This window comes from Leishmania mexicana, chromosome 8 (genome assembly GCF_000234665.1).
Source record: "Leishmania mexicana MHOM/GT/2001/U1103 complete genome, chromosome 8".
Classification (NCBI taxonomy): Eukaryota; Euglenozoa; class Kinetoplastea; order Trypanosomatida; family Trypanosomatidae; genus Leishmania; species Leishmania mexicana.
Window position 1 is genome coordinate 67,585 of NC_018312.1, and position 17,791 is coordinate 85,375.

The following is a 17,791-nucleotide window of genomic DNA, read 5'->3' on the forward strand; positions in this document are numbered from 1 at the left end:
TGCGACTTGAATGCGTGACAGAGCCCGCTCGAGAGATGCATTTACTGTTTCTGCAGATCTATCGCAACGATGCTGCCTGCTTTCGTGCCTCGTTGACGTTGTTCGTGGGGTGGCAGACGGTTTTGTCCGTATGTGTCTGTTCTGTGAAACACAGGGGCAACAGAGACGACCAAAGTGGGGCGGTGGCAGCCCATCTCATCGCCTCTCGCCCCCCCCTTCGACCAGCGCTCGGGGCGAATACAGTAACTCCAGCGAAAGCAAAAATAAGAAAAAAGCGAAAGAAAAGAGGATGGTGATTCGCTCGTGGCACGACAGCCGCCGCTGCTCAACGCGAAGACAGAACAGAAAGAGGCCCAAGGCAGGTGCAAAAAAGGTCCCGTCTGGCCCTGTCGTGCGAACACATAAAAAAAGCATCATGCACCTCTGGGGTTGATTGTGGGTGGGAAGGCGTCGTCTGCCGCCGTCATCGGCCTCCCATCCTTGTGTGTGCATCGCGTGCGTGTAGCCGACGGACCGTTATACGTCCTTCGTGCATGTCATTGCACATCGGTCGATAAGGCAGCGCAAATGAGAGCAGCAACTTGCTTCATCCACGCATTTTCTATTGCGCGACCCATTCGTCACCGATGAGGGCCTACGCATGGCACCGCACAGACGGTACCGTGTATGTGTAGGGGCTGGTGGTGCCGAGGAAAGACGGGGAAGGGGGAGGCGATACCCCGTCACTTCATCATGCGGCGCTGGTGCTGCTGTGAGTCTTGTCCTCGCCGTCAAGCTCGTCGTCGTACGCGATGTGTTGCGCATAGCCAGACGAGGGGCCAGAGACGGCTGCGGCACCGCTGCTGCCAACGCCGTCGTCGTCGTCCTCGTTAAAGGCGTCTGTGCTTTCCGGCTGCAGTGGATCGGAGGTCTGTTTGGAAGCGTGTTGCGTCTCTGCCTGTAACACGCAGACACCGTCCTCTTCGTTCCCGGTCCGGTCGACCTCTTCCGCGTCCCCAGCCTCGCCACTGTCGAGTGCATCGGGCTGCAGGCAAACCTGCTCCCGCAGCGCTTCAATGGCATCCTCCACTGTAACTCCCTCACCGGCCAGAAGGTGGTCCAGATCTTGCTGGGCATTCTCGGAGTAGTCCAGCTCTTCCGCCGAGGAGCCTTCGCGCCCTTTGTAAGGCATTTCCTGCGGCGCGTCCAATACTGCCTGTGCACTGTCCGCATCCTCGTCATCGGTCCCCTGCCTGTTCCTTTCGCCATTTTGACGCAGCTGATCTGGGAGGTGCCGCATAGCCTCAATCACCGACTCCTGGAGGCTCTTGAGCAGCATCAGCTCCCTGTTCGTCATCTGCTCTGCCGATGGCTGGGCCAGCTGCAGCAAACGCAGGTACGGCTCGAAGTCCTCCATGCTGCTCGGCGGGTTTGCAATGAGAGCCGCGATAGATGATTGGAGAACCGCCTCCACTTTGCTTGGTACCTTGGCGCGGCTTGCGCCGCCCCCACTGCCGCGCAACTGCTGCAGGGCCTCCGAAATGATCCGCACCGCGCCCGTGCACCACGAGTCAGCGCGCCAGTTTATCTTGGTGGCGTCAGCGCTTGCGAGCAGCTCCTCTGTTTTACTCGCCACCACCGACAACTCCGTCGCCGTCGGAGCGTTCTCATCTTGCACCGCATCCATCAACACCTGCAGGGATCTGCGGAAAGCGTGCAGCGCCGCCGTGGCTTCATCGAAGTCCTGCTCCGCACCCTCAACTCTAGCGCTGGTGCTGGCGTCGTTAGCCTTGCCGCCAACGCCCTCCACTTGGCGACGCAGGAGACTGCCGAACTGCTGCAGCTCCGCCTCTTGCCGTGCTGACATGCCTGGCAGCTCAGCCGCCTCGCCCATCACGTGGAGCATTCTCTGAAGCCGCTCCGGTGGCACTGGCGTCGCTGCCCGCTCAGCCGCGAGCAATTCAGCACGCATGTCACGCGCTGCAGTCCAGACAAGGTGTGCCGGATCCTCCTCCTGCTCCCTCTGAGTCTCGCCGTTACATCCGTCGCCGCTGCGTTCGGCGTTGCCAGAATCATCACGGCCTTCGCCTCCTCCGGCATTTGTATGGCCAGGCAGCAGCCCGCGCAGCTGACTTCGAAGGCGCTCGAGGATAGGAAGCAATGCTTCTCCTTCAGCACCGAGCGCCGCACAGTCGTCCCGTAGCCGGCCCAGATCCGCGACGGTGTTGGCGGCCCAGGCGCTCCTTTCCGCTGGCAACATGGTGGTGAACTCGGCGCCTTGGATAGTGCGCATCACCGCTTGAAGACGATCAAGCACTTCCTGCGCTGATCCCGTAGCAAGGCTGTGGGGACGCATCAGCTGCAGCAGGACCTCGTTGATGGGACGAAGCAGCTCCTCTGCGGCCGTACGCTCAGAGTTCGGCAAGGACGAGAAGGAAGAGGTAAGCTCCTGCAGTTGTGGCACAATGTTTCGGGCAATACGTATCTTCCCGGCGTGGGGCAGTTGCTGGAATGACTCGCTGGTCAAAAAACGTCGCACGTCACTAAGAGGGGCAGTAAGCTCGAGGAATTCACGAGACGCGTTGTGATTGCTAGCCATCTCGGACAGCAAATTCTGAAGGGGGGCGATGAGCTCCGTGATGAGTGTGCACTGGGGGTCGCGCGCTGCCACATCTGCCTTGATCACCTCCACCCGCTGCCGCAGCTTTACCGCCACCTTTTTCCTCTCCTCCATCGTGGCCTGATCCAGCGCATCGGAAGTCAGGAAGTCGAAGATTTTCTCCAACTGTTCCACGTACGCATCTATGTTTGCGTCAGAGCTCTGCGTCTCTCTCTTCTCACTCTCCGCCTGGGTTGCCTCGGCGTCGCCGTCACCATCCTGCGCCTTCTCGTGCTTCTCGTCATCCGCTGGGGCGTCCTCGCCACCATCGTCCCCCTCGGTCTCAGCCGCGGCAATCACGACGGCGAGCACGTTCTTTGTGTTCAATAAAAGATCCCGCACCATAGCCTGCGCGGGCGACGGCACTTCGCCCAGGTTGTCCTCCAGCGCCGCGACCCGTTGCAGCAAAGTGGTGCACAGCTCCACCTTGACCGCCGACGGCGCGTGCTGGAATGCCTCCGACTGAAGGGTGCCCTGAATGTCCTGCACAGTCCCGACGATTACAGGAATCGGCCCGTCTACAGCACCCGCGCCCTCGGCGGCCGGCGCCTGTCCTTCCTTGTCCTCTTCGTCGGCCTCAGCCTCCCGCTCGCTGAGACGAATCGCCTCCCGAATAATGCGAAGCAGCGACTGCACCATATTGAGCACCTCCACATCCTTAGGCACGCCTGGCACGGACCCGGCCGCGACAGCCTCGATCGCCTCCGCTCGCTTGGCCAACGACGACAGAGCCTGCGCGCGCTGTGCAGCAGGCAAGTCGCGCAGCATTGGGTCCTCCACGGTGGAAAGCACACTGCGGAGGGCCTGCATCAGCTTTGCCTTGCCGACTGCCTCCCCGCCAGAGGCACCAAGTGCGGTCCTTTGGCGGATAGAGAGGACTTCGAAAACGCCGTCGCACTTGCGAAGAAGGGGGCCGCTAAACTTCGGCGGCAGCTGCTCCGCAACTCGCAAAATCCGCTTTACCTGAGCCGCGACTCGCTCGCCCAGCTCCTCGAATTCGGCTGGCGCAACCGCGTCGAGATCCGGAGAGCGCAGAAAGTCTAGAAACCCGTCCAGCATACCATGCAGAGGCTTCAGCTTCTCCTCCACCGCCTGAACGGGGAACGACGTATCCACAGGGGCCTCGGTGTCCGCCGGCCCGGGCTGAGCTTCCCGCGAGACGATTGCAGGGGGGACGACACGCACTTTTTCCGCCTCGGCCACAAGCGACAGCGCCGCGGCCTGCTCGCTAGTCGTCAACACCTGAAAGCTCTCTAAAAGGGTACCCGTGTACACCGCCAAGCGCTGCTGCTGCTCGGCGGGTGATGTGCCGCTTGCGGGCAGCGCACAGGTTCGCATCAGTGCCCGCCAGGCGGCCTCAAACTGCTCGGCCGCCGAGGGGGCCGTTAGCTGGGGAGTTCGCGGGGAAAGGCTTGACTGCCGGCGCGAGACAGAGCGCGGCGACGCAGAGGAGAGAAGAACTAGGCTGCCCCTCACGTCCTCTACGGCCGCGATAATCATTCGCGCGTCGCGCAACGGCACGCCCATGTTATAGAGATCATGCGCCGTCAGCCGCATCAGTGTGTCGCCATCCACTTTGTAGCGGCAGCACACAGCCACAGAGGTCTTGTTGACGCCGTTCTCACGAAGCCATGCTGCCACCTGCTGAACGGTCCACGTCCCAGTCGGGGTACCAGTGCCCTCATGTCCCTGCTGGCGTCGATGCCAGCGTAAAACACCCCAGGTAAGCGCCGCCGCTCCGGCGACGGCCCCTGCCACAGCGGCGACGATTACCGGAGCGTGTGAGGGTGGTGGGGGCGGCATTGTTTGCTTCCGCCACAAGTACGCACGGAAAAGAGATGGAGCTGTTCGCCTACACAAAAAAAAATGATGACAGTGCCCTCCTCTTGCGCTTGCCTCTTCCCTTTGCCTCCTTGACTACTTGCCGTGCTTCTCCTCCAATGTGTGCAATAAGGTCAAATGCCGTTGGGTTATATAAAGCATGCGCCAGACGAACTCAGATGCCGCAGCGTCCAAGGGGAGGAAGAGTTGGATGAGAGTGAAGCATGAGAGATGATGTGGGATGTCTGCATATTACGTGTCACAAGCACGCTATGCGATGGCATACTTGGACAACCTGGATACGTTCTCTGCAACTTCTGCCCCGAGTAACAGAAATCGACGCAGGAGCGTGCGAAGGCGGAAGCTTCACGCATGACAACTCCACCCCTCCGGCGGATAGAAAAGACACTACCATAGATGATATATGCTTTTTTTAGCCTGTGCATGGCCACGTACGACATGGATGTGTGTGAAAGTTCACCCCTCACACCTCCTTCAGCCTGCCCGGTCGCGCCTGGTCCGACCTTGGGAAGGAGGGAGAGAGAATCCTCCTCAGCAAGAGAGCTGCCAAAAAAAAGCGTGCACTGCCGGGGCAATGATATTTGTCTAGCAGACGCGGAAAGTAAGCGCCCCTCATGCGCGTACTGCGTCTGGCCGGTAAACATCACGAGCGTAATGCAACCGCTGCCTATGGGGAAACGCGAGCAGGCAAGTAGCCGCCATATGCATATGGTGCCCGTTTGTCGAGGAATGTGGGCAGTGATAAACATAGGCCCCTTCTTCTGAAACGGAGCGAGAGGAAGACAATAACGTCATCCGGCACGCCCGCCTCCTCCAAAGAAAAATAAAATCGACGATAACAATGAAGAGAGAAGGGGGCTTCGTCTCTCTCACACCTCGGCAATCACACCAAAGGCTCGACTGCTCGTCCAAACCGATATACGAGACGAGTGAGAGGGGACGAGAGAGGAGGAGAGGTATGGGCGCGCAGTCATCGATAGGAACGCGCCTAATGCCTTCATACACATATCCTTATATACGTATATTCATGTGTGCGTACATTGTGTATGTGTGTATGGGGGGGGGAATAGGTATGCATAGGTCGCTGTATGTGTGCGTGTGCGCGACTTTCATACTTGAAAGGAGGGGTTAGCGACAACGAAGAGGATCGCATAGCAGCACTATTGATATGCACAGCTGTCATCTCCTGTGCCGAAGCGACTACCGTGGGCATAAAAGCCTGCACAGGCTCCTCGAGGGGGCCGGAATCACACGCCGCGATGCTGTGATGCGCGTGCACCAACAACAAAAGGAAAGGCGGCGATGCAGTGGCTAAGGAAGCAATACAAGATGAAAGTAAGAAAAAGGAGTGTGAAAGGGGTGCGCGTGCGACGACGGCCGCCCCTCTAGCCAAACGCTTTAGCTTCTCGTGTTTTGTTTTGGTCACTTCCATCATGTACACACGTAGGCGCACGCATCTTCCGCAGAAGTGCAAACCACGAGGTACTGGGCATCGCGGTAAAGTTGAGCGGGGTGAGGGGGGACAGAGAGAGAGAGACGGTTCAAAATAGATCAAAAGGCGGTTGTGTGGAAAAGTTCGTTGACTGAGGAGAAAAGCATGCGTGTCAGTGGCGGAGGTGGCCCCGGTGCCGGTCGTCCTTCTGCGGTGCCAAGCCACACTCGGGGACGCCACATCACAGGAGAGAAAACAGCTGTGCCACTACGCATCACGCATCCCATCCGTGTCATCACCAGCACGCATGAGTGCGCGTCATGTCCCTGCATTCAAACCCGCCGCAAAAGTCTACACCACACATGCGGCAGTGCGCGTCCATGCCGACAGCGGTGCGGGTCTCTTCCAACCACCGGCCGGGCTCTGCACACCCTCTGTTTCGCTTGTGAAAGGCTTCGTTGGTGCATCCTTATCCTAGAAAATCAACTGCTTCAGAATGTGCTCTTCGCCACCTTTAATCAGAGTTCGCGGCAGCAGCAGCTCACGACACCGCTGGAGAAACGGCAACAGCTTCGCGTCTCACCTGCAGCCCCCTTCCCTTGCTTTCAAGTCCAAGGGAAGTTGGTGAGTGGTAGCGCATTGACGCCGGCGGGCGGTGAAGAGGGCAGTGGTGGCGACAAGTGCACTATTTCTTCCATCCACGGAACCTTTGCTGTTGTTGGGGAGCGAAGCTGTTATAGCTTCCTCACAAAGCTGGACCTTCACCTGGGCACCCACTTGCTGAAACAAATCCGTTCCGTCGACTCCTCTCCTTGTCGTCCTTTGCAGGCCGCGAGGCACATTACACCTCGCACGCACGACCTCCTCCCCCTCTCCGCCACCTTCACGCCTCTTTGAAGCCGCGGCCTTTCCCCCTCCCCTCCCCAAGCACAAGTCAGCGCCACTGCCACAAGTACTCAACAAGAAAGTCCATTCGATGATGAGAGGAAAGCGAGAGCAAGCAAAGTGAAGTAAAGGCGCAAGTGCTGTGCAGCCGGTTGTTCGAACCACCCTTGAATTCATCAATTGGACGGAAGAGAGAAGGAGTACAGTGGACAAGGAAGGGGATGAACGGTGGCGCCTGTGCAGAAGCCGGCTGCTGCGCGCCTGTGGGGGAAGGGGAGGGGGCAGAGTAGACTTACTCCATCAGAAAAGACAAGAGACGACACAGCACGCTGCAAACAACGAGAGAGGCACCGCGCACACACAGGCACGCGCCACGACGCTACGGAGAAGATGAACACAAAAAAAAAGTAAAGCAAAATAAGCCGACAGAAGATGACACACTCATCAGTTGGCTGGGGAGTTCAACGTACGAATGCGCACACAATCGCTGAGCCGTCGACACGATTTGCAGTGAGCTGACATAGACACGGTCATGGCCGCACACCTCTTCGGCCCAGAGCAAGCCCAGACCTCTCCGCGGACACCAAGCGTTGACAGCCGCATACCAGGGCAGTCTGCAGGCTCTTGGCCGCTCCCACACACAGAGAGTATGTGCGCGCGTGTGTGGTGGGATGGGTGGGGAGTATCAGACCCTGACATCACGGTGAAGCGGCCAGCCATCATCAAGGGGCATGTTATGGTAAGAAGAGGCAAAGAAGGGAAACCGAGAAGACACGAGGAAGATGCGTGAGTGGGAGTGCCCAGTTCAGCCCCAAAACGAAAGCGCAAGGGAGGAAGCGCAGGAAGTGGCTAAGACGGGAAAAGTGTCCACTGACAAGCGTGTGCACACACACATACCAAGGGGTGAGGTAGGACAGAGAAAACGTGGCCCCTCTCGCCTGCAGTAGCACAATGGGAAGGGGTAGAAAGTGGATCGACCACGACAACGGCGGCATTCGCCAACAAAGAGGAAAAAGGGTGAAAAGGAGCACAGCGCCACGCACGTGAGTGAAGAAGAAGTCCATCCTTTGCTGCAAACAGCGGTGTCGCCGCCTGCGCACCCTCCCCCCCCCCTTAGGTAGCGTTCGCCGAGAAGCACCAGCCCCTGCATACGGAATTCATCGATTGACACCCGCACGCAAACAGGTGCACGCCTGAAGGGTCATCGGGGCATGCGCACGCGTTTGCTGCTATTCGCGGGAGACAGACGCAGATGTGCCCTCGGTCGTCCTCCAACCCCTCTTCTCTTTCTAGGCGTGCTGGGGCGAAGCCTCGGAAAAAAAGAGCAGAACGATAGGGCGTGAAGAAGCTGGACAACACCTCTGCAATCTCAGCTCCACAACAGAGCCGTGTCGTCTACTCCGAGTGCAGCTTCCTATCCGGTACATAGACGCTTGACGGGAGCATCGGGCTGCCGGTGCCGAACAACTTGTGGTAGTAGTAGTTTCGGCTGAGAGACACTACCTTCTCCGTGCGGGCTTCTAGCTCCAGCTCGCCAACGAAATTCAAAACGTACACGTAGGCGCACGCAGCCATGATCCAGACGGCGACTAGCACACCTGAGAGAATCATAACAGAGGATGTCATGTGGCACCCGTAGCCTGCCGCCGTAGGGGTGCACGTTGTCAGCGGACAGGTGCACTGATGCAGACGCAAGTTCGGCGTCACATAGCACACCGGTGAATCGGTGAAGATCCAGTTGTTCTGGCCTACCTGGCACGACATCTGCTTTCTCCTATGTTGATGGCAGCGCTACCGCAAAGAGTTATGGCGATAGAGGAACGTGCACCCGATAGTGCGAGTGTGTCGGTGTGGGTGTGCTCTCCATGGTGGCAGAATGAGGTGAGGAGGTGGAGGAGGGGAAGGATAGCGGCCAGCAAAGGGCAAGAGACGCAGAGAAGATTTTTCGAGTACCGCGCATGTCCACCGCGGGGGCGGTGGGAGGGGGAGGGGGAAGGAGAACCGGAATAGAGGGGAGGGGGACGGTGTGGATGGCGCCGCGGGCATCGCCCGACGCATCAACACACAGTCTCCAGTCCAAGTGCGTTGGTGAAAAGCTGCAGTCAAGCATTCCCAGCTAGCACCCCACTTCCAGTGGCGCGCTAGACCTCAAAAAAGAAAACTTCGAGGCAAGCTGTGCTTCGAGAGACACCGGTGGCGTACCCAGTTACGTCGTCCATGTGAAGGGTACATGCCTCGAGCGGCTGCGGCACGCGCTCCGTCGAACACCTGCCCTGCTATCCCGATGACATGGAGGACAGCAACACATCGCGCTGCACCTCCAACTCGCACCTTGCAGCCTCGAGCTCCTCGAGCTCTGCCCGCACTGCCGCGTTGAATTGTACCTCCTCGGAGGTTCGTCTCTCCAGCTCTGCCAACGTGTTGTGCAGAGCAGACGCTTCATCGGAGGCTTCCTGCATGAATGCCAGTTGACGGCGCAGCTGCTCATTCTCCCTCTCCACGTCGCACAGCTGCATTAGGAGCGGGGCGTTTGGCTGCTTCGTCAGCCACGCCATCTTCTTATTGACCTCGATTTGCTGCGCCGCCCAGAACGCCTTTATGAGCTCCAGCTGCGCCGCCTTCTCATCAGCGAAGGCCGTCGCCTCCTCGCTGAGCACCGTCGTCGCCCACTCAAGATGCGCGTGCACTTGACTCGTCACTGCAGAGACGGCGGATGCAGCCGTGGCCGACGGCGCCTTCGGCTCCGTGTAGTCTGCGAGCAGAGCCGAAAACTCGGCGTGCACGTCCGGCGTCGTTGCCATGGAGCTCTGAAGGAGCTCCGTCAGCAGGCCCCGCACAGCCTGCCACTGCGTGAGATGGGGGATCGTAGCCACGATTGACTTGTCCACAATACCCTTCAGCATGGCAGCAAGATCAACGCTCGAGCCGCGCATGTCAGCGCAGCATTGCTTCACCAGCTCCGCGTCAGGGAGCTGCACATCCAGCACGCGTTCCACCGTGGCATCCTCCACCGCGCCGCCGCCGCGCAATGCATGGCTGAGAAAGGCTGCATTCCCCGACTGCTTCTCAAAGTAGGTGCTGAGCAGCGCTATCGCATGTAAGCAGACGTTGTGCACCTCTAGTAACCGGTTCAAGCCGAAGGACAGAATGGTGTCGACGGTGTCGTTTACTGTCGCTGCTCCACCGCTCGCTGCCTGTCCCGACCGCAGCTCCTTCTCCACTGCATGGATGCGACTCAGACGCCTCGCCAGCCTCTCTTCACCCTCGTGACTGGTACTTTGTATCGATGCAGCAGCAGGGCTACCGCCATGGCGTTCACCCCACAGCTCGCTCGCAGACGGCTCGGCCAGAATGCCACGAAGGTACAGCACGGCCCGTCCTAGGCGATGGACTTCCTCCTCAAGCTCCCGCGCGTAGGCTGTGAGGGCAACGTACTGTACCAGAGCGCTTCCCGCGAAGGCGTCACGCTGCGCTCTGTTAAGCGGCTGAGTGACAAGACGCGCGAGCACCGCCTCCAGTCGCCCGTTTTCCTCGCTCAGCTCCTTGTTGAGGCACTCCGCCGTCGCAATGTCGAAGGAGGCCGCGGTAGCAACTGAAGATGACGCCGGTGATGCCGCCGATTCACTGCACGCCAGCCGCCGCTGCGCTGTCCACCGAGCAAACGCCTCAGCGGCGCAGTGGGCATCTGCCTCCTCTTGCGATTTGACCTCCACGGTGACCCGAAGGGCATCGCAGCGTTGCTTCAAGGTGCTCAATGACTGCAGTCCATACGAGAGCTGCTGCGCCGCAGCACTCGCCAAAGCCGCCTCCTCCATCGACATGGAAGGGAGACGCGCCTCCAGAGCGCGCACAGCCCCAGCTGCACGCTCAGAGATAACCTCCGGCGAGTGAAACGAAGAGACAGTCTCCGGCGGCCACGCCAAGTTCAGTGCATCGAGCGCGCGCAACATAGGCGTGCCAGTGCCCTGCTGAGCAGGGGCAGCGGGCAGATGAGATGCCGAAGAACAAAGCTGAGCAGCCTCTTTCTCAACCAGTGCGCTCAGGTGTTGGCTCAGTCGTTCGCGCTGCGCAACGTGGTGGTGCACCTGCGAGATGGCGCTGTCGAGAGCCCCGATAAGGGAGGCCGAGTTAGACAAACTGGATGTCTCCACCGTAGGCGAGGAATGCGCCCCACCGGTCGCCCCCACGTGCAACTCGCTCATGTGGAGCCACGAGTTCTCCAGCGAGGCTCGCAGTTGCCGGGTGTGACGCAGACATGCCTCGAGCTCAGGGTTGGTTGACGCGTCATCGCCGCGGCATTGCCGACCCTCCAGCTTCGTGGATCGCACCAGGAGCTCGTTGAAGTCATCCTCGCGCTTGAGCTCGTCATACTGCTCCAGAGGGTAGTCGGGGGGCACCACCTCCTCCTCATCTGCAAGGGGATTGGCAAAGAAACTCATATGAAACAACGGTGCTTTTGGTTTCTGTTCGCTCACCCACCCACGGCGCCAGAGGACCTCTGCGTGCGCCGCAGCGCACGTGCGGAATCGGTAGCCGATGTGACGGAGTGGAGGGGGGAAGGGCAAAAGTGAGAGAGAGAAAGACGGAGAAGGTAGCGGGAGAGTGCACGCTTCAGGGATAAAAAAACCGCCATCCCGTGATGGTCGTAGAGGATTTTCAATGGCACGGAGAGAGTGTTTAATCTCGCTTCTCTTCCTCTTCTACGAGTGGTCGTCATGTGGTACATACTATACTCTGCTACGCAACTCCACCCACAGTCCGGAATGGGCACCAGGGCCAGCTGCATGACGTGAGAGGTGCACCTGAGCTGAATACTTTCTTGGAGGCCTTTCGTTCTTTTCTGCTTGGTTCATGTTCGTCCTTGGCTTTTCCCTCACGTGCGTTGGAGGGTGTCTGTAGGATGGTTACGGTGGCGTATGGAGGAGGGACGAGCGCCTGGAAAGGCACGCGGAAAAGCGCAGGACGGAAACAGGAAGTGTGCGCCTAGGGTCCAGATGTAATGGGAATCGCCGTTCCTCCATGCAGCGCGGAAGCGCTGCAGCAGCACCGAAGAGAAGAGCCACTCATGCGCACTGACGGGCGCGCACACCACCGTCGCGGCTTCTTCACACCGACGACCCCATCATCTCGGCGCAGGCGCTGTAAAGTGCCTGGCACGGTGAGTCGGCTGTCAGCGGATCGTAGATGGAGAAGAAGGACAGCCGTGGCCCCAGCATGGCTGACCTGTTCCACACAAACGGATTCTTTCCCGTTGTGCCCTCGGTCACTGCAAACTCAAACTCTCTGAATGCGGACTCCACATCGCTGTGAGCCACATCCTTGTTACCGTTGCGCACGCCGAAGAAGAATGCGCGAGAGCGGCAGTGCACCGTCACCCCTCTCCGAGTCACTGCTCGGGGCGGCTCATCGACAACCGGGCATGGGAACGGCCGCACCTCGGCCACGCACTCCAGCGCGTACACAAACATACGTAACTTGCTTTCTACGTACCCCTTCCATGCATTGATAGTGTCCTCGCACGCTGCAAGTGACTGGTGCTCGCTCGAGATGTGCACGCCAACAAAGAAGCGGTGCTCATCGAGTACGTTGTATGGCTCCCATAGTGCCGAGTACGGCATCGGGACTAGGGAACACAACTGCTCAGCGCGGAGGAGTTCCTTCAAAAAGAGCTGCAGGCCACTGCGGCCCACCGCGTGGGCGGCGTTGACGGTGGGCCGTGCCGGGTTCAGCACTGGGAACAGGTCCGCCGCGTCCCAGACAGCATCCCACGGCGGCGGCATCCCCGGTACTCGCGCGATGGCCACGTTCTCATCCGTGGGCACAATAGAAACAGGATCGATGCGCGTGCCACGCTGGAGCCACCACACGTACAGGGAGAAGAAGAAGCGCAAAATCACGCTACTGTCCGCGACGGGGCAAAGCTGGCAGGCACGGGCCACCATAATGGCAAGACACACGCCGTTGGGGAAGGTGTAGAGGTTCCCATACACCTGCCGCCGCGCCGCCCAGTACTTAACAGCACGCAGCACGCAGGCGTACGCGTCAAGTGGAAGGGGAAGGCGGCGACGAATCTCCAGAATCGTGCGGATCCCGTTCACGGTCGCCCGACAGGGAAGCGACACCAGGGAAAGAAAGTCGTCGCGCAGTAACTCATTCGTGTCAGGCGCCGTCCGCATATCAACGGAGGCAAACAGGAGATCGACATGAACCCCATTGTACGAAAACTTGATCAGAGGGACGCGGGCCGAAGTGACCACGACGACGTCCTGCAGGCGCCCCTCAGCCGAGCGCGGGAACTTCTGAAAAAACAGACTCGTGTTCACAGAGGCGGAGCACAATGCAATTCTTCGCGGCAGCATTCGGAAACGAGGAGAAGACGACTCATAGAGAGAGAAAGGCGAGAGCAGCAAGAGAAGAGAGAGCAGCGAGCGCAACGAAGGGGCGGTGTGTGCGCATGAGGGCCCCGCCACCGCAGCGTATTACCATTAGTCATGTTGCAGTGACGGTACGTACGGTGAAATACGCAGAGCACAGCATGCCGTCCCAGTTTACGTCTCGGGTGAAAGGGCGTGAGACGTGTGGAAGGAAAAGCGAGAATAAAACCTTGAAAAAGAAGGAGAAAGCCGAGAGCGACGGCGCGGCCGTCCGCGTGCACCATGGCAGCAGTATCACAGCACCGTGAATGTGTAACATTAGAGGGGTGTACGAAGATGTACACACGGTTTCCAATGCAGGCAAGCAGGTGAAAACGAAATGAGAAGTGGCGAGATTTGTGAGCATGATGTGGAGAAAGGTGGTGCTCCACGCGATCATCACCATTCGCACGCACGATGCGGAGACGAACATGCGGAGTGCCCGAGAGAGGTAGGAAGAGGGGACGAAAGACGAAGTGGAGTGAGGAGAGCGAGAGAGAGATGGGAAGTCTGCAGATACTTCAATACACATAAGCGACACGAAGATTCCCTCCTCGCCCATTCTGCCTCTCTCCCTCTCTCCTGCTCTCTCCCACACGCCTGCCGCTGCGCTGCCCTGCACGCTGCTCACGGCCGTGGTCGAGGAGAGACGCAAGAGAGAGGAGGGAAGAGAGGAGAGGAGAGGAGAGAGCGGGCGAGACGGGGGGAGGGAGGGTGAGGGAGGGAGGGTGAGGGAGGGGAGGGAAAGAAGTTCAGCGCAACGGGGGAGAAGAAACGATGGGAAGAAGGAAGTGGCTCACCATACAAATCAATATCACTACCCGTGATAGCGGCACCAAGACCGCTCGAGCCAAACACGTATACTTGTGTCCACGCAGCCGCAGCCGACGGCTCTGCCTGCAGCAGCTTCTCTAGTAGTTGTCGAACAAGTCTCACAACCTCGTCCGTCTTTTCCATCGAAAACGCATCTGTGGCTCGTCTCAGTGCTGTAGACGCCGCTGCGTCGGCGGCGAAGTTGAAGTGAGGAAACGCATCCCCAACGAGTGTCGCCTCCGCCGCGCGCTCCATCTTGGTCTGGCGGTGCGGACGACTTCGCCGCGGCACAGAGCGAGGCAACTGAAACTTTCGAGGCAACCAACGAGAGCGAACCAAGAGAGAGGAGACGCGGCTTGCTGCGCGCCAAAAACGCAGAGGCTCTCAGACAACAGGAGGAAGATGGGAGAAGAGCGAATCTGTGAGGGTGGCGCCGCAGCAGGTCAACACCGACAGCGACGCAGCGCTTGAGAAGCTCGAACTGCGTTCTTACGTAATTCCTGTGGATGGGGAAACACGTTCGACTGCGCGCACGACGGTGCGTGTGCTACGCAAGAAAAATGTTGGAGAACGAGATGATGAAGCGAAGAAGAAACACACAAAACGCGCGTAGCATCAGGCGAAAAGGGGGAGACGATGGCGTCGAGCAGGTGACAGGGATGGTATCATGACGCCTATCCATTTCCACAGACGCTGCCGCAGAAGGCTTGGGGCCCTCAGAAAAAGAGCCGCACGTCACGCGGGCGTGTACGCGTCAAGCACACATGGCTTTCATGTGCGCGCACATCGTGTTGAGTCGGTGATTGCGAGACGCGAGCAGCAACAGCATTATGCGAGAGGCGTCCCCGTCACGGGGGCTGCGCTGCCGTCTAGCCGGGTCTTTCGCTGCCTCTCTTCCCTCCTCGTTGCGCTGGAAACACGTCACCTTCGTTTTTTCTTTGCTGTCGTGCGCACATGCCACCCATTCCAGTTGGCGCAGCGACGTCACACCAAAACTGTACGCTCGCACATATACCAGCGTGACATGAAACGAGGCGTAGCGAGGTCTCGATGCGCGTGTTTGCGCTGAGCCACCTCCGAGGCGGCGGTGGCGGCTGTCGAGGGCTCACTTCCCTTACGTCAACGGCAACCACACAAAACGGAAAGAGGCACACACGCACACACGCAGGCACGGAGCGTGAGTGCGAGGGCGGTGCCACAAGGAACAAAAGCCTTGTTTGGTGGCACCTCGTAGTCCTCTTCGTGTACCTCCGATTCACTCGCAAGGCGAACACATCGACTGGCGACAGTAGACAGCCAATCACAAACTGTAGGGCGGTAGCGCCTCGTGCCGCTCCACCCCTGCCCGCCACATCGCAACGCTTAGCTGCCTCAGCACAAACGCTCGGATAGCTTTATGGCTTCTTTGTGAATTGCGGTGTTCGGGTAAGGAATAACAAAGCGGTCACCTGCCGAGGCGACGACTGCGTCACCGTCAAGAAGATCGCGAAGCTCAACAACCTCCGTACCCGAGGCATCGAACAGAAGGCTCACCTTTTTTCCACCCCGCCATTGCAACTCACGGGTGATAACAGTTTTGAGAGTAGCGAGCGTCTTGTACGTTGGACGCACCGTGACGGTGCGGTAGATATTGTCGTCGTAGAGACCGTTCTCGTAGACGCGAATGTGGATGGGCTTCGCTGCCGTCAATGGAGAAGGCGCAAGGCGTTTCGACACCGTCGCAGTGCTTGACTGCTTTGGCATAGCGGCAGCTTTCCTTGAAGGAGGCGCAGGTGCAGAGGAAGATGCGGTTGTGCTAGGAGCGCTGCTCGAAGCTGCGGCAGGAGCGACCCCAGTGCTTGCCGCGGCTGGGTTGGGGCGGATGCGCGGAGTCTTCCCTACGCGACCCGGAGCGGTAAGGGAGGGGCGAGCATCGCCCACGGCGGCGAAGTGCGATGTGACGCCGTCGCACTTGTAGGCACACCCTGTGGTAGCCACAAGCCGCATGCCATCGTGCACAGCGCCTGCCAACTTGATTTCAACACCCTTGTCTGTGAAGAGACGGGTGGCTGTGAGACGCTGCTTGTCCCAGCGCAGCTTGCGAGTGACGACAGCGAAGACTGCAAACATTGTGGTGCACTGCGCCTGCAGTGAGATGCGGACCGGCTCGGAGAGGTTGCCACCAGGCTCGGTGAGGCCGGCGAACCAGCACAGTCTTGTGCCTGAGTTGTCTGCACCACTGGATCGTCGCCGAGTCAGGGCTCCGACCTCATCGCGGAGATCCCGCGATGAATGATTTGGCGTCGCACACGCCTTATGGAAGCAAGCTGCCTTGGCAGCGGCCGCACCGGCGGAGTCCACCGCCCTCTCCGCATCCACCAAAGCATCGATGTCACACATGGAGGAGCCCGGCGTTGGGCGAAGGTCTGGTGTGCCCTCAGAGTCTGCGGTGGTACTGGTGCAGCACGGCCCGCCGTCCTGCATTGCACACGACATGGGCGACCCCAAACCTTCAACAACTCCGTCCATCGCAACAGCCGGCAGAAGACTCGGCTGCGCTCGGTCCACTGTCGCTGACGGTGGGTGCGCGTTCACATGCGAAGCCGACGATGGCCGGCACGGCCCGCGCGGCGGTTCTTTCTTCACAACCGAGCGAGCCGTTGGGACGGCCGCAGTCGGCTTCTTCCGCGCCTCAATGATTAACTTCTTCGCCGGCTGCTCGGCCGCCTGCGATGTAGCGGGAGCGGCAGGGGCGGGAAAAGATGACGCTCGCGCTGGGATCGGCGCCGCACGCTTGGCAGCGGTGCCACGAGCTTCGTGAACAGTGGGAGGGGGCGGTGGTGGAATGAACGCTGGCAGCACAGCAGCACTCAATGGCACAGATGGCCGACGATGCGGCATGCACAAGTGACCCCACCCCGGCAGCGCTTCGGCCTGTGGTGCTGATGGTGGCGGCAGCAATGCCTTCGCACTTGATACGCTCTTGACTCCCCTTGTCGGGTCGGCGTGCTGAGCGGCGGCGCGGCCGCTTGTCCCTGCACCTGTGTCCTCGCTTTCCTGTGAGAGAGCGAGGCACTCAACGAAGAAAACCTTGGTAACACCGTCGGCGAAGCGAAGCTCCACAGCCGGCTTTCCCTGAAAGGACTTCATCACCCGCATCACCTGGCCTTGCTCGCCAAGGTACACTGCCTTGAGGGGATCGGCAGCGAAGTGGCCGCGATCGGCGCGGTGCAGTAAGTGAACGTCATCCTTTACAGACACTCTCGCTCCCACGGACACTTCCACGCCACCCACTGACAGCCTCTGCGGCACCTCCGCCTCGGCCTTCCTCTGCGCCAAGGCGGTGATCTCCGTTACCGATAACTCCGGGTGCGCGCCGGCAACAACGTCGAACGCGGCCAGCTCGCGCTCACGCGTATCGCGCAGCTGTTGTAGCTGACGTTGAATCTCCTCCCGCCGAGCGGCGGTCGACATAGTTGAGGAAGAGTCCGCCAAACACCGTCTCCCAAATGCATACAGAGAGGAGGAAACAGTTGTGGACGGTGAGCAGCCGTGAAGGAGTCGCGAAAGGGAGACAACGTCGCGGCGGCGTCAAACGGACGACAGGAGACGAGGAGCAGAGGGGGAAGAAGACAAGGGAAACAAAACGGCGCGCCGCCGCAACCACAAAAAAAAGATAAAACGAACGTTGAGGACTTGTCAGCTTCGGCCGGTGGCTCGTTTTATGTGTGTGGAGGGGGGGGTTCGGGTGTGTGCTGCTGCGAACAAAATGCCCGAGAACAACGGAAA

The 17,791-nt window shown here is 59.6% G+C and overlaps 5 protein-coding genes across 5 annotated transcripts; all 5 read right to left on the minus strand.

Annotated features, from left to right (window-relative positions):
- Positions 1 to 730: 730 nt before the first annotated feature.
- On the minus strand, positions 731 to 4,441 carry LMXM_08_29_2630 (conserved hypothetical protein; the record flags this gene model as incomplete). The annotated part of the gene is made up of 1 exon (XM_003872246.1): positions 731 to 4,441. The coding sequence occupies one exon, from the start codon at positions 4,439 to 4,441 to the stop codon at positions 731 to 733; it is 3,711 nt and encodes a 1,236-aa protein (XP_003872295.1).
- A 3,751-nt stretch (positions 4,442 to 8,192) lies between these two features.
- On the minus strand, positions 8,193 to 8,561 carry LMXM_08_29_2620 (conserved hypothetical protein; the record flags this gene model as incomplete). Its single annotated transcript, XM_003872247.1, has 1 exon — positions 8,193 to 8,561. The coding sequence occupies one exon, from the start codon at positions 8,559 to 8,561 to the stop codon at positions 8,193 to 8,195; it is 369 nt and encodes a 122-aa protein (XP_003872296.1).
- A 512-nt stretch (positions 8,562 to 9,073) lies between these two features.
- On the minus strand, positions 9,074 to 11,236 carry LMXM_08_29_2610 (conserved hypothetical protein; the record flags this gene model as incomplete). The annotated part of the gene is made up of 1 exon (XM_003872248.1): positions 9,074 to 11,236. The coding sequence occupies one exon, from the start codon at positions 11,234 to 11,236 to the stop codon at positions 9,074 to 9,076; it is 2,163 nt and encodes a 720-aa protein (XP_003872297.1).
- Positions 11,237 to 11,902: 666 nt separating this feature from the next.
- On the minus strand, positions 11,903 to 14,278 carry LMXM_08_29_2600 (putative poly(A) polymerase; the record flags this gene model as incomplete). Its single annotated transcript, XM_003872249.1, has 2 exons — positions 11,903 to 13,142; positions 14,016 to 14,278. 2 exons carry the CDS (start codon positions 14,276 to 14,278, stop codon positions 11,903 to 11,905), a joined length of 1,503 nt encoding a protein of 500 aa, XP_003872298.1.
- Positions 14,279 to 15,394: 1,116 nt separating this feature from the next.
- LMXM_08_29_2590 (conserved hypothetical protein) lies at positions 15,395 to 17,476 on the minus strand (the record flags this gene model as incomplete). Its single annotated transcript, XM_003872250.1, has 1 exon — positions 15,395 to 17,476. One exon carries the CDS (start codon positions 17,474 to 17,476, stop codon positions 15,395 to 15,397), a length of 2,082 nt encoding a protein of 693 aa, XP_003872299.1.
- Positions 17,477 to 17,791: the final 315 nt, after the last annotated feature.